The 14,456-nt window shown below is 55.7% G+C and overlaps 1 protein-coding gene across 1 annotated transcript; it reads left to right on the forward strand.

The window, feature by feature from the left end:
- Positions 1–982: 982 nt before the first annotated feature.
- On the forward strand, positions 983–14,052 carry SFRP1 (secreted frizzled related protein 1). Its single transcript, XM_033081320.2, has 3 exons — positions 983–1,534; positions 6,499–6,576; positions 11,973–14,052. The coding sequence occupies exons 1-3, from the start codon at positions 1,000–1,002 to the stop codon at positions 12,293–12,295; spliced, it is 936 nt and encodes a 311-aa protein (XP_032937211.1). The 5' UTR covers positions 983–999; the 3' UTR covers positions 12,296–14,052.
- Positions 14,053–14,456: the final 404 nt, after the last annotated feature.

The following is a 14,456-nucleotide window of genomic DNA, read 5'->3' on the forward strand; positions in this document are numbered from 1 at the left end:
ACCCCGGCCCGGGGGGTTTCTCGGGATCCCCGAGCTCCCCGGCTGCACTGCCTCGGGCCGGGCCCGCTCAGCCGCTGCGGGCGGCACCGGGCCGGGCTGTATTGCGGGGCCAGACTGCGTTGCGGGGCCGTCGGGGCCGGGCTGGGCTGTGGGGCCGGACTGTGGGGCCGGATTGTGCTGTGCTGCGGGGCCGTCGGGGCCGGGCTGTGTTGCCGGGCCGTGGGGCCGGGCCGGGCTGTATTGCGGGGCCGTCGGGGCCGGGCCGGGCCGGGCTGCGGGGCCGTCGGGGCCGGGCTGTGAGGCCGGGCTGTATTGCCGGGCTGTGAGGCCGGGCCGGGCTGTGGGGCCGGGCTGTGTTGTCGGGCTGTGGGGCCGGGCCGGGCTGTATTGCGGGGCCGGGCTGCGGGGCCGGGCCAGGCTGTATTGCGGGGCCGGGCCGGGCTGTATTGCGGGGCCGGGCTGCGGGGCCGTCGGGGCCGGGCTGTGGGGCCGGGCTGTATTGCGGGGCCGGGCCGGTCTGTGTTGCCGGGCTGTGTTGCCGGGCCGGGCTGTATTGCGGGGCCGGGCCGGTCTGTGTTGCCGGGCTGTGTTGCCGGGCCGGGCTGTATTGCGGGGCCGGGCTGCGGGGCCGTCGGGGCCGGGCCGTGGGGCCGGGCGGGGCGGGGCGGGGCGGGATTGGCTCCTGCGGGCGCTGATTGACAGCGGCGGGCGAGCGCGCGGCGGGCGGCGCGGCGCTGATTGGCTGCTGCGGGCTCACAAACCCGCGGCGCGGCCGGAGCGCGGCCAGAGCGGGGCCGGGGCCGGGGCTGGGGCCGGGGGCGGCGGGAGGGTGGGGAGGGCAGGGCAGGGGGGCGTCCGGCGGGTTCTGCGGGCGGCGGACGAGGGGAGTGGGTAAGGGCAGCGGAGGGCCCTCGGCGGGGCTGCGAGGAGGGTCCCGCGGGGCGGCCGGCGGGGAGCGGCGTGCGGTGCTGTCGGGGCCGCCGCCGGCGGGGAGCGGCGATGGGCAGCGCGGCGGGGCCCGCTGGGGCCGCGCTGCGGGCGCTGGTGTCGGTGGCCGCCGGGCTGCTGGCCTGCGGCGTGGCCAGCGAGTACGACTATGTCAGCTACCAGTCAGACCTGGGCCCTTACCCTGGCGGGCGCTTCTACGCCAAACCGCACCAGTGCGTGGCCATCCCTGCCGACCTGCGGCTTTGCCACAGCGTGGGCTACGACAAGATGGTGCTGCCCAACCTGCTGGACCACGAGACCATGGCCGAGGTGAAGCACCAGGCGAGCAGCTGGGTGCCACTGCTCAACAAGAATTGCCATATGGGCACCCAGGTCTTCCTGTGCTCCCTCTTTGCCCCCGTCTGCCTGGACCGGCCGGTCTACCCGTGCCGCTGGCTCTGCGAGGCCGTGCGAGACTCCTGTGAGCCTGTCATGCAGTTCTTTGGCTTCTTCTGGCCAGAGATGCTCAAGTGTGACCAGTTTCCCCAGGATGACGTCTGCATTGCTATGACAGCTCCCAATGCCACCGAGGTCTCCAGGCCCAAAGGTAAGGCATGGCTTGTGCTGCAGCCTCGCTCCCAGCGCTCCTCCGTGAGCGGACAGGGCAGGTGTTAGCCCAGGAGGGGCCACATGGCACTCAGGGGGCTCTTGTGGCAGGAGGCTCACCAGAACTCTTCTCGGCAGCAGCTCTCCTCTAGCCTCTGAGCGCTGTCTGTGCCCTCCTGTCCCAAGGAAGGTGGGATGCCCTGCCAGCTCCTCATCCCTGTCCCGAAAGCCTTGGAAGAGGCTGTTTGGGACATGATGGGGTTGTGCCTGTTCTGATCCCTGCACTGGGATCCCTGATCCAGCCCTGAAGGACCAAGCTGTGACCCTCTGTCTGTCCTCAGACACTGCACTACCCTCGCCGTGCTCCCGAGCCAACTGCTGGGGCTCTGGGCAGCAGGAGGATGTGTGGGATGTGTGATCTCCAGCGCACAGAGTGCTGGCTGATGGGCCAGCAGTCCTGGCAGGATCCCCCACGTCCAGTGCAGTCCTCGGGCAAGAGGCTGGGCAGCTGGTGGCTGGGTGTGCAGTGGAGCTCCAGCCCTGCCCTCGGCTGGGCTGGGGGCTGGAGAGGGAGCAGGAAACCTGCCTGAAAATGACTAGGGAAAGTGAACGTGGTTCGTGTTTGTTTCCATTGCATGCAGCACGTTTCTGTGGTGCCAGACTGGCTTGTTCAAGTTGCAGTGAGTCTGGCTTGTTGCTGGAAACTTGAAAATAAATAAATATCCTGGTGTCACTTTGGCGTTTGCTATTGGAGCGCTGTGAAAGGCAGGCAGGAGGAATGTTTGTAGAGGGAGATGGCAGAGGGCTCTAAGAGAGTGCAGTGCTTTTTGGCCAGCAGAGCCTCATTGAGAGGAATTGTCACTCCTGAGTCCACGGGGCCATCGTGCCGGGCAGGCAGGGGGTGCTGAGTGGTTTCTGTGGTTTCTGCGCTGTGTCAGGGCTCGTCTGCAGGGACGCTTGCCCTTTGCAGCTCCCTGTACAGCCTGGGAGAGGTAACCCAGCCCACGGGGACTGTGCAGTGCCATCCTGCCCACCTTGAGAGGCCTTCAGAGAGCCCCTGTGATGCAGGACGGGAGTGATCCTGCAGCTGAGGGGTGCACTGAGGTGTCTGTGGAGCTGTGCAGGGCAGTGGCACCGTGACTGTGGCATGGCAGCTCAGGGGCACAGCCAGGCTCAGGGCCAGGAGAAGCTGGAGCAGGAGCCCGTGTCACATCTCAGCAGTGACATCCAGGGGCAGGTGGAGTGTGAAGCTTGTGCCGGAGGTGGGAGAGGTTGTGGGGCTGAGCTCGGGCTGGTCTCATTGCCAGGACCTGGCCTCTCCCCACCGTGGTGGCAGCACGGCCATACTGGCTTCCTTGGCACGGCTTGCCCTTGCTGATGTGACTGCTGGAGAAACTTCCTTGTTTTCCAGGAATGCTCTAAATTAATATGTCTTACATGAACCTGGACCCTTGGTCAAGACTGCAGCCGTGTTCTGTGTTGCAGGTACAAAGGTTGCTTTTATTTCCCCAGGGACTTGCAGCCAAGCGTACTCCTGGGACTCCTGAGCTGCCCCTTCCAGGGTCTGAAATAGAGTCTGAGCTGTGTGCAGCTCATTCATTTCACAGACATTAATGAGCCAAGACCTGGGAACAGTCTTCTAAGTGAGCAGTATCTGCCAGGTTTTCCTTTCAGTAGTTTAATGACTTTCTCTTCACCTTTCAGACCTGTCTTGAAGGCAGCACTGGGGTGGGACACTACCGCTTTCTTGTGCTACCTCGAACAGTTTGGAGTGAAAAAAGCAAACTCCAAGTTAATTGCAACCACTGCTGTGATGTGAGCCAGCATCACTGCATCTCCTGCATGGACAGAGGATCTGTTAATGACCCACGAGGCACCCGTGGCTTCAGCTCTGGTGCTGCCACCTCCTGCAGATGTCGAGTCATCCTAGGTGACCTGCAGCTCCGTCCTTGTCCCTGTGCTGGCTGGCTGCTTTTGTCTGCCTGGGTTCTGCTGTGTGCACCCTGCCCGTGGTTTGTCTGTGTTTTCTGTCAGCCCCAACTCCTGGAGCCCCTTTGCTCTTGGATGCAGGGGTGTTTCCTGTTGATTCAAAGAGGGTCACAACCGAGGGGTGTTCCCCCTTTTCTCTTGGTACTAATAAGAACAAACTCTTTCAGTATTTTTCCCCATTAACACCTTGAAATTGGAATTTGTTTCTGCCTCTCAAAGAGCTGACCTGCTGAATTCCTTTCTCCTTAAGCACAGGCAGTAAAGCCTGCAGGCCCACAGGATGCATCAGGGGAGTTGCAGATTAATACAGCATTACACATTCCTTCTCTTGCCCCTGGAGTAAGCTGGCTCTACAGCCAGGCATTGGAAAATGGTCAGCAGGGAACAAGTGAGCTGAGGCAGGCTGAGATTGTGCTTGGAGCTGAGCCGTGAGCTGCAGCAGATGGGCCCCAGCCAGCCTGCAGTGGGCCCCAAGGGTGGGCTGGAGATGTCTGCTCTGGTGCCTCAGGAGGGATGGGAGGGCTTGCAGTTTGGGGTAGCTGTGGCTCCACAGAACAGCAGTTTTCCTGGGGTACAGAGCTGTGCAGGAGCTGGCTGGGCCCCCAGTATTTGTGTTCCTGACTGTAGTGGGGATGGGGTGACCCAGGGCAGAGGACAATTTTTCTTCCCAATGACAGGGGACAGTGTCTCCTGCAGTCCTGTTGTGCTGTGAAATGGCTGCAGGAGGCAGGGCTGGAGAGTGGGTTGATTTAGATTGGATGTAAGGAGGAAGTTTTTTGCAGTGAGGGTTGTAAAACACTGGCACAGATTACCTTGAGGCGTGGTGGGTGTCCCATCCTTGGAAATGTTCATGATCAGGTTTGGTGGGACTCTGAGCAACCTGATCGAGTTAGGACAGGGGGATTGTGCATAAGTGAAGCTACTGCCTGTGGAAAGGGCTACCAGGGGCTACCCAGGTCTAGCCCACAGGATGGCTGCTGGCTCTGGGCTTGGTGCAGCAAAGCAGGGATCTCTGCTGCCTTGGGTGTGTTACAGCCTGTTCAGAGGCTGGAGCATAGCTAGAACAAAGCCTGTGTTTGCACCAGGAAACAGTGAGTCTTATTTTCCATTTTTGTTTGCCTTTTTTTTTTTTTTTTTTTTTTAATTGGTTGCCTGAAAAGCTCATAGAGTAGATGCTGTGGTGGCTTTCATATTTGTCTGGCTGGTGTAGGCTTGGCCAGCCTCCTCGTGTGCACTTTGGCTGCTGAGGCAGATTGAAGTGCTTGGCATGGCTTGTTCCTGATGGTGGTCCCAGCAGAGTGATGAACTCCTGGCTCTGCAGCAGATGGAGGGCTGGCCCTGTGTCACCTTCCTGTGAGGACCCTCTGTCCCTTGTCATAAGCTCATTACTCATTAGATGCGCAGCCTGGAAAGAGATATTCTGACTGCTGATTTTAGAAATTGAGTGTTAGGGATGTCATCATATCTCCAAAGGCTGGCTACTGCCTGTGTCACTCTGAGTGAGCAGTTTTGTGTTAGGGCTCTGGAAGAAGAGTTTACCGAGGTGATGGGCACAGAGAGTGGAGTGTGGGGCTGTGGACGTGGATGTTGGTGCTGTGAAAGCTCACTTGTGACTTGCACACAGGAGTGAACAGAGGGCCAGTTGCTCTGCATGTGTGATTAATAAAATCATGGTGCATGTCCCCAGGAATTGGGATTTGGCACAGAAGAGATTTGGGGGTGGCGACAGGGAAAGAACAAGCCACAGAAAACAAACGTCTGGCCTGAATTCCCGTGGGGCATCTGTGGCTGAGGAGACATGACGCTATGGTCCTGGCTGTGCCTCCCTCACCAGCCTTGCTGGCTCTGCACCCCTCTTTCTGTGACCCCCCCCTGCTTTTTTGGTCCAGCAGTGCTGTGGGTTTGCTGGCCTGGCTGAGGGCTGGAAGACCATGAGTGTTCTGTTTACATGCAGGGACTGGCAGATGTTTTGCTGCAGTGTTGTCCCTGAGAATAACTCCCTTGTGTGGGAAGAGCCCTCCGTCTTGTTGGACCAGGAACAAGCAGCATCTCCCAGCTCAATAAATTCATCTGCCAGTAGCTCAAGTCTACGTCTGTGCTGCTGGGTGGTCTGCTCCAAGTGCAGTTGGGAACCTGGAAACAGATCCTTATTCTCTGGATGAAGTGAGCTTTCCTCCCAGGACAGATCCCAGTGAGATCCCCTGGGCTGGTGTTTCCCAAGAGGCAGATGTGAGCCAGTGACTGACAAGCAGAGATGGCTCTGCTCTGCTGCCCTGGGCTCAAAACAGAGGAGAAGATGACACTCTTGATGGTGACAGTGTCCACAAGAGCTGTGTAGGTCCATCCCCAGCCAGTGCTGCTCTAGGGCAGGAGGGAGGGTGGTGAGGGCCTCCCTGAGCCCTGCCTGGGCAGTCTGGGATGGTCCCAGTACTGAGGGGAACACTGGACTGGGCTGGGCTGTCCCAGTACTGAACCCCCTTGCCTGGCACCAGGGTAGCACCTTGGCACTTGAGCCGTCTTTGGGCAGCATTCTGCTGCTGTGCCGGGGTTTGGGCGTTGTGTGCCTGCCTTGGCATGCCATGGGGAGGGATTGTCAGCAGGCTGTGGGCCGTGCCCCTTGGCAAGTGGCTCCCCTCAGCTGAGCGCCTGGCCCTGAAAACTCCTCTCTTTGCCAGTGCTGTCCTTTTGCTCTTTGCAACTGCCTGTGCCTGGCCTTGGGGCCACTGGCAGCATTGGAGTGGGGCTGGCAGGAGGCTGTCTTTGGCTAGTGCTGCCCTGGGAGCTGGTGGATGGCTCCTTACACCCAGTAGGGTGCTGTCCCTCGTGAATGGGGGCTGGGAACCCATGGCAGGGTGCATGGGCATGGATGCCCCTCGAGGGTGATGGTCTGACAGCATTGGCAGTCTGGCTCTGCAGTGCTGCTTGTGCTGGCTTCTCGCCACCTCTCAGCTGTCTTCACTTCTTTTCTCTTGCCAGGAACGACTGTGTGTCCCCCTTGTGACAACGAGATGAAGTCAGAGGCCATTGTGGAGCACCTGTGTGCCAGCGAGTTTGGTAAGGGGGAGCACTGCAGGCACAGGAAGGTTTCCAGCTGGGCACGGGACAGCACGGCTCCTGTGTGGCTAGACTGGGACTGCCATGGCTCCCTGCCCGCAGTGGTGCTGCTGTGTCCTGCCATCTGTCCCCAAGGCCAGGCACTGTGCCTCTAGATGTCAGTGTGGGTATGTGGAGGTGGGTGTTGTTAAAAAATGCAGAGCTATTTCAAAGCTTTGTCCTAAATGAGTGAGTGAGTCAGACAATCAGAGGTAAACTGAACTTAATTTTAAAAATAAAAAGATTATCACAAGGAAATATATTAGCCTTATCAGATCAAGCCCAGAATTAACTGGTTTTGACATCCTTGCTGGTGTACGTAGCTTTCCCAGAAGATTATTAAAGGCATATTGAACAAGGTGTGCATTCCTTGGGGATTAGCACTTGAATGTGCCCTGTACCCGAGCGTGCTTCTGCAAACCCAAACCTGCTCCGCATGCTGGTGCGTTACCCTTCTGCTGGAAATGAATGCTCAACTCTCTGCAGATCTGGTATGCCTGAAGTCCTAAGTTCAGTGCAGGCTTTTTCTAACAGGGAAAAGCATCAACAGAAACACCCATGTAATAGTTTCCCAGGAATGTGCATACTTCTGGCTTGGCTGGGGAATGGAAGCAGGCATTCAGTGCGAGGCCTGGCTGGGGAGTGGGAGGTGCTCAGAGCTCTGTTCTGGGCAGGCCATGGAGCTGGATGAGAGCTGCCCCTGCCTCAGTGCACACACAGAGAGGGATGGTGGGGAGGGAGAAATGGGGACCAGCACACCTGGTTTGGATAGGAGCTCCCTGCCTGGGCTTGCAGTGATGCAGAGGCTCCCAAATCTTCCCAGAGGAGGAGTGAAGGGCACTGGCCAGTGCCAGCGGTGGATCTGGTGCAGGTGGGTCACTGCACTGCCTGTCCCCTTGCCAGACATGTACAAGGAGTGAGCTGAGGTGGTGTCCTGCTGGTAAGCAAGTGCTGGGAAGGGAAATACAAACTTAACCACATGCTTGTCATCAACTTGTGCTGCTAAATATCCTCCCGTGCTCCGGGACAGTTACACAACAGGGACCAGAGGCCAAACCAGAAGAATTCCCTGTCTTGGCAGAGCAGCTTGGGACAGTGACTTGCCCACAGTGTGAGTTGTTATTGGGAAAGATGGTGGTGACAGTGTCCAAAGGATGGAATTATTTCTTGGCAGATATGGCCATCTGTAGCCAGCTGGGGAGCAGGAGCACGGGGTAGGGTGCAATGCAGGTCCTACCTGTGCCCTGTGAGGGAAGGCAGTGTAGGGGTGAGAAGGATGTCTCAGTGGAGGCAGTGGCTAGTGGACAAGGCATTAGCTTCAGGAAGTTTTCCCAAAGCTCACTGCATGACCCTTGGATCTTTGTTTAGTCTTGTGGGGTTACTGTCATGGGGTGATTTCTCAAGGAAAGTTGTTTATCTGGCACTATTATAAACTTCCAAACCTTCAGACTGAGGTTTCTCATGCACGTCCACCAAGGTAAACACTGGCAGCTGACAGGTTACAGATCCTCATCAAAGCCAGACATGTTCAATAAATGTTTAAACTAACATGTGCTGCATGGGGCAGCTGGTGGTAGGTCTTGCACTGATTCCCACTGTGTTGTTACTGCAGGTTTCTCTTACATCCCAGCAGCTTGTTAGAGAAAAGAGCTGAGGAGCACCTTGCCCAGCACAGAGGTGTGACTGTGCCAGGGTAGGAAGTGACTGTGTACCTGCCCTGGTGTCTGTCTAGAGTACAGTGCAGGAAGAGAGCTGCAGTGAACTGTGAGCACAAACTGTAGAGACAAGGCAGGAGAGACCTTGGACAAGATGCTGGGGGTCAGAGGAGTGCCAGGAGACTGCCAGCATCATAGTCCAGCGGAGCTCTGGGTTTGCCTTTGTTTGAGCAAAGATGAATATGGACTCTGTGTGATGTTTTGAGGCAGCTTGGCTGCTCCTCTGAGGGTGAGACAGCCTTGGGGTGGAGGTCAGTGAGGGGTGGCAGAACCCTGGCCTGAGCACAGAGCAGCACAGGGGCTGGATCAGGTATGTGGGGTAACTGTGGTGTAGATTTTAGTGTAGTGCTGGTGTGCTGAGGCAGCGATGGATGCGGGAGGAAGCGAGAGATCGGCCCCCAGTGCCCCCACAGCCGCCTCCCCCGCTGCCCTGGGCTGCAGCCAGCGCTTGTTTCTTACTCCAGGAGTTCATTCCACGCTCTGTTTCTCTTAGTGATTTTATTTATTGTTTCTGCCCTTTCTCTGGGGTCTGAGGGGATCCTGCTGAACGGGCTCTGTGGCACTGGGGACTGCAGAACAATCAATACATGCTGTTTATTTTTTCTCTGTGACTGACAGGTCCTTGCCTGCAGCCTTCTCCTGTTACAGCTCTAATGTGTCTTCTGGCAGGTTTCTTCCTTCTCAGTGATTTCTATAGGAAGGAAGAATGAGGCTGAAGGAGCAGTGGAGCTTTCCCTTCTTTCACATGAGGTGCTGGAGTGGGGCCCCTGCCCATGCAGGCAGGAGAACAGCAGAGACAGCATCCTAGTCCCAGGCTGTCCTGTCCTGTGCTGAAAAAGAGGTGTGGAGGTGCCAGTGGGCAACAGGAATGGTGCATAGTTAGTGGGCTGTGAACAGGGCACAGGGACTCCTGCTCTCAGCTGGTGACTACCCCAGTGAGTGCCATCCTTGAGAAGGTTGTGCTGGAATGTGTCCCATGAAAGTAAATGGTTTAGGGCTTGTGGGTGGCGTGTCAATCCTGCTCTCTTGGGCCACTGTGGCATGCAGAGTGGCAGGGCTGGTGCTGGAGCAGGCTGTGGTCACAGTGCAGCTGCTGGACAGGAAGGGTGGCACGTGCTCCTGCCGTGGATGACTCTGCTGGGTCGGCTCCTGCGTGGCAGGCACAGCTCAAGATTTAGTCTGTCCTGGATCTCAGAGGCGATTCTGGCCCCTCTCCCACTTGGTGCTGAGACAGATTTGGTGCAGCGTGGGGGGAGTGGAGAGGCCAGGGTTCCCACTGAGGAAGCTGTTTGCTTTGGCAGCTCAGCTGGGTCCTGGAGCCAAGACTCAGAGCGTCCTGCTCCAGCCTTTTTGCCTGCGGCATTCCCAGCGCTGGGGAGATGCCAGGCGAGCTGCTGCAGCACCATGTTCCCCCACAAATGCCATGTTCTGAAAAAGCCAGGAGTCAGGCTGCCTCCCACTGCGTGGTGGTGAGCTCTTAGAGCGGGATGGAATGGACGTTCCCTCAGGCATCACTTTCCTGGTGCATGTGGGACATGCCAAAGTGTGTCTGGCCAGCCGCTGTGGAACACAGCTTTCAGACCTGGCAATCTCACCTGCAGTGTGGCTTGAGATTTAGGGAATGTGGCCCAATTAAGTGAACAAGGGGAATTTGGGGAGCCAGGGAAATAAGGGCTGAGCAGAGATCATCATGCTTGTGTGGCTGCTCAACCTGCAGCACCAAAGGCAGATGAGGTGTGGTGGTCCCTGAGCCAGGCTCTGTTTACCTGGGCAGCACTGCAGGCTCCTGCTGGCTGTGAGACCTTTGCTGCTGGGAAGAACAGAGCCTGACACAAACTATTTGCACCCCTAGTCAGCCTCCTCCTTCATCCCTCTTGGCATTATCCCATCTTGGCTCTGTGTGCTGCTCTGCACGAGCAAGGTTTGGATGAGGTTTTGGTTTACATCTGGATTTATGGTTCCCCTGGGCAGCTCCCATGAACCTGCATTGCTGGATCTCAGACTGCTGTGTGCAGGGAAGGGAGCAGCTGCGAGCTCCCACAGCACAGCATTGCCAGGCCTTCTTTGTCTTCAGTGCTGCATGACACTTGGAGCAGATCAGCACCTCCACTAGCTGGCAGATCCTCTTCTTCCTCTAGCAAAAAGGATCAGACTTTGCAGTGATCTAAACAAAGCAGTTTGCAGACAAGCCATTTTGCAGAAGTCTCTTACTGTGCTGTTCTAATGGTGTTTTACCATCCCTCCTGCCCTGGCCACCTCTGTGCTTAGTGCAAGGGCTGCAGTCTGCATGAATAAAGGAAATGGGGCTGACACTGGGGGCTGCTGCTGCTGCCCAGTTGATGTCATGGAGCTTAGAGCAGCTTGAAAACTACTTCATTTTCCAGATTTATTGCAAACTGATCTGGTTCAGCATCTTTAGCTCTTTAAAACTGGAGTCTCTTTAGCTCCTGAATTTGGAAAACAGATGGAATGAAAATTTCTTAGGTTTCCAGTCCTAGACTACTTTCTTATACAATGACAGTGTAACATGACAGGGCTCTGGGCAAACCTGGGGGATGTTTTTGGCACCATTGCTCCTGTTGCCAGGGTAGTGGCTGGGAGCACGAGGGTGATGCTGAGTCTCTGCTGCCTGCTTGGGATGTCATCGTGCTGCCCTGCTGCCAGCTGTGTCTGGAGCAGTGAGCGGTGCTGCCATCCAGGAAGCAACACGTGTTCACTGCTCCGTGTTCCAGCAGAGCAGGACTTCAAGGAATGATGCTGTGGGGACCTGTCTCCCTGCCAGAGGCAAAGGTTCTTGTGGACTGCCTGCAACTGTCCTGAGACTCTAATGAGAAGGGACAGCAGCCAACAAATCACCTCTCTGAGCACTAGTTATCTGCAGCTCTGAAGTAAACTCCCAAATGATGAAAATATGTTAGCAATTTTTGGCCATATGTGCTTTTCCCCAAAACTGAGGCAGAGCCAAATGGCACAGAAATGATGTTTTAATGTGCAACACATTTTCATCATTTTTCCCATGTATGCAAAATTCTTCTTCATGGTCATGGCAAAAAAACCTTGTTTTTTTGGGGGTGAGGTGGAGGGTTTTGCGATTAACTGGGGAGAGTGCTGAACCCAACGGGGGGAGAGGATTTTCCATGGAAGTTGTATCTCCCCTTCTCCCAGGGAAGGTGCAGGCACATGACTGCACGCCAGGGTCTCGACAGACATCCAGTGCTGGGAAGTGTTTCACAGGCACCTGAGGGCCAGCGTGACTGCAAACAAATGCTTGAGAAGCCAAATTGACCTTTCAAATGATCCTTTCAAGAGTCTCTCCATGCCTCTGGAGCAGGGAAGTCACCTAATTTATTCAGCTAACATTTGTGCTTGGCAGCTGAACAAGTCCCCTCACAAATGGGAAGTGCTGAGTGCTTTGCTGGAGGAAGGAAAACAAAGATGTCAGTGTTTCACCTTGCTGCTGTCCTGGGCATGGGGCAGGGGTGTGAGTGTCAGAGGGGCCATGGAGCAGGAGGATTCAGAGCAGAGGAGAAGGGAGTGCAGGAGTGGAGCAGGGCGCTGTGTGTCTGCAGTGGGACTGGGCGTTGCTGCTGGTGAAGGCTGCTCAGGAGCTTTGTTTTTCTCTTCTCCCGTCTTGTTTTGCAGCTCTTAAGATGACCATAAAGGAGGTGAAGAAGGAGAATGGGGACAAGATGATAATTCCACGGAAGAGGAAGGCACTGAAGCTGGGGCCCATCCGAAAGAAGAACCTGAAGAAGCTGGTGCTGTTCCTGAAAAACGGGGCAGACTGTCCCTGCCATCAGCTGGACAACCTCAGCCACTACTTCCTCATCATGGGCCGCCAGGTGAAGACCCAGTACCTGTTGACAGCCATCTACAAGTGGGACAAGAAGAACAAAGAGTTCAAGAAGTTCATGAAGAAGATGAAATCCCCCGACTGCCCGACGTTTCCGTCCGTGTTCAAGTGACCTGGAGGGTGGCGGGGGAGCCGCTGGGCACGGCGGCTCGGTCTCGCTGCTCTGCAGCAGGGATGCTGGAGCCAAGCCCTCCTGCTCCTCCTGCTCCTCCATCCTCACAGCTCCCTCAGTGATCTCAGCCCTCCACATCCCCGCTGCTGGCGCTGGCCTGGCCGTGTGATGCATGTGCACCCAAAGTCACTGAGGGCACACACGATTTATGTCTGCGCTGTCTAAAAACCTGTTATTGTACAGAGGTGTACAGCCATTGACATAGCAGCTGTCAGGTAAAGAGGGCGAGCAGAGGGCTGTGAGGTGATGTTAAGAGCTTGCATGTTGCAGAAAGGACCCTCGTGACCATGTCACTCCTGTCTTCATGGCTGCAGGATTGCCCTCAATTCCTGAATGAACCTGAGCTGGCTGATTAGGCAGAGATCCCATCTTCGTGATCAAAGTTAACAAATGAGTAGTGGAGAACCCTTTACAACTTCTGATAAGAGTTCCTAATAGCTAATTGCCCTCTCTGTAAAAATATCCCATTATAGTTTTAACCTGCTTAAGTTTAAGCCTTAACCCTGGTTCCTTGTGGTGCCTTGATGGGCTGGAGCCCTCTCTCACCAGCAACTCTTGAAATGTGTCCCTGGGTGCCTGCCCTGGCGTCTGCTGTGCCAGCTGAGCCCTTTGGCCAGCGCTGAGCTGCACCCAGGCAGCCTTTGAGTCTCCGCACTGGTCCCAGTGTGTTGGTGCACTGGGCAGGGCGAGCAGGGGCAGAGGGGACTCTGCCTACACCTGTGCCTTTGGCCCTGTGCAGGCCCTGTCCACAGCAGTGTCCAGCTGAGCTGCCCTGCCCTCACCTGGCGTGGCAGTTCCCGTGCACGGTCCCTGAGCTGTCACTCCACTGTAAATCCGTGCAGAGGTTCGGTGCTGACCTGCCCAGGGCTTTGACTGGGGGGAGCTCGTGGCCAGCTCCTCCAGCTTGTGTCACTCCCTCACTTCACCAGTGATGTTTTTATGGTTCCTTCAGGCTGCTGGCAAAGTACCAGAGTGCAGAAGGCCGAGGACGTGTCCCTGTGGAGGACTGCAGGCAGTGTATGGTCTCTGTCTTTCCCTCTGCTGTGGGACCCACCAGTCTGGAGTTTTGTCTGTTTGATCTATGACAACTTGGCTCTCTGTCATTGTGTCTTTTTTGCTCTAATCAAAATGTCGTGTTTGTATGATTTCAAATAGTTTATGAAAGACAAAGAATATCTTACCCAAATGATTGCATTTATCGACCAAGCTGAAATTAATTATTCTGTTAATTGGACTAGTTCTCTTTTTCATAGACCCATACCACTCCATATTCATTATCCTTCCTCTTTCCATTTAGTATTCTCATCCATCACCAGTACTCTGAGAGAATGAATATCTGAGGTCTGAGATAATCCTGTTGTATCACAGTTAAGTGAAATAACAAGTCCTCATTTTTGAGGTTTGAACCAAGCCCCCTCAAAACTGGTAAATTCATTATTCCTTAGCTTGGGAATGATGTTTATTCCCCACATGGGGACAGAGCCACGGACTTGGTTGTAGAAGAATTACATTAACAAGCCAAGTACTCTGAGGAAATGATGTTTCACGGCTAACAGAGAGATGGATTTAGGATGTGAACTTTGTAGAGTCCCCCTAGGTTGTAGTAGTGTTGTTTCTTTATTGCAAAATTAATCATTGTAGATAATGTGCTTTATTAGTGAAGTAAAGAAATAAATAAACCATGGGCTTTAACATCACAGATTGATGAGGTGAAATGATGGAGAGGGCTGACAGATCCAGCCATGTGGGGAATGGAGTCAGGACATGGTGAGCTGAAAGTCTGGTTATCTGTGAGTGCCCCTGAAAGCCCCAGTGGGACGGGGCAGGGACCCTCTGTCCCCAGTGCCTCACCTTCCTGAGAGCAGCACAGTCGAGGCTTGGCTGTGGCAGAGACAATGTTACTGCTGAAATTGCCAAATTAATCCATTCAGTGTGATTCTCCCAACCTTTTATGAAGAGATGCTGTTTCCTAGCCCTTGTGGGGCTGTGGCTGTGCTGGGGGAGCTGTGAGGCTGTGATGGCCCCAGGGCTTTGCTGTCCAGTCACCATCCCTGGGATGCTTCAGGAAATGACCAGATGTGGCACGGTGGCTTAGCTGACG

The sequence above is a fragment of the Catharus ustulatus genome, chromosome 27, assembly GCF_009819885.2.
Source record: "Catharus ustulatus isolate bCatUst1 chromosome 27, bCatUst1.pri.v2, whole genome shotgun sequence".
NCBI classification, from domain to species: domain Eukaryota; kingdom Metazoa; phylum Chordata; class Aves; order Passeriformes; family Turdidae; genus Catharus; species Catharus ustulatus.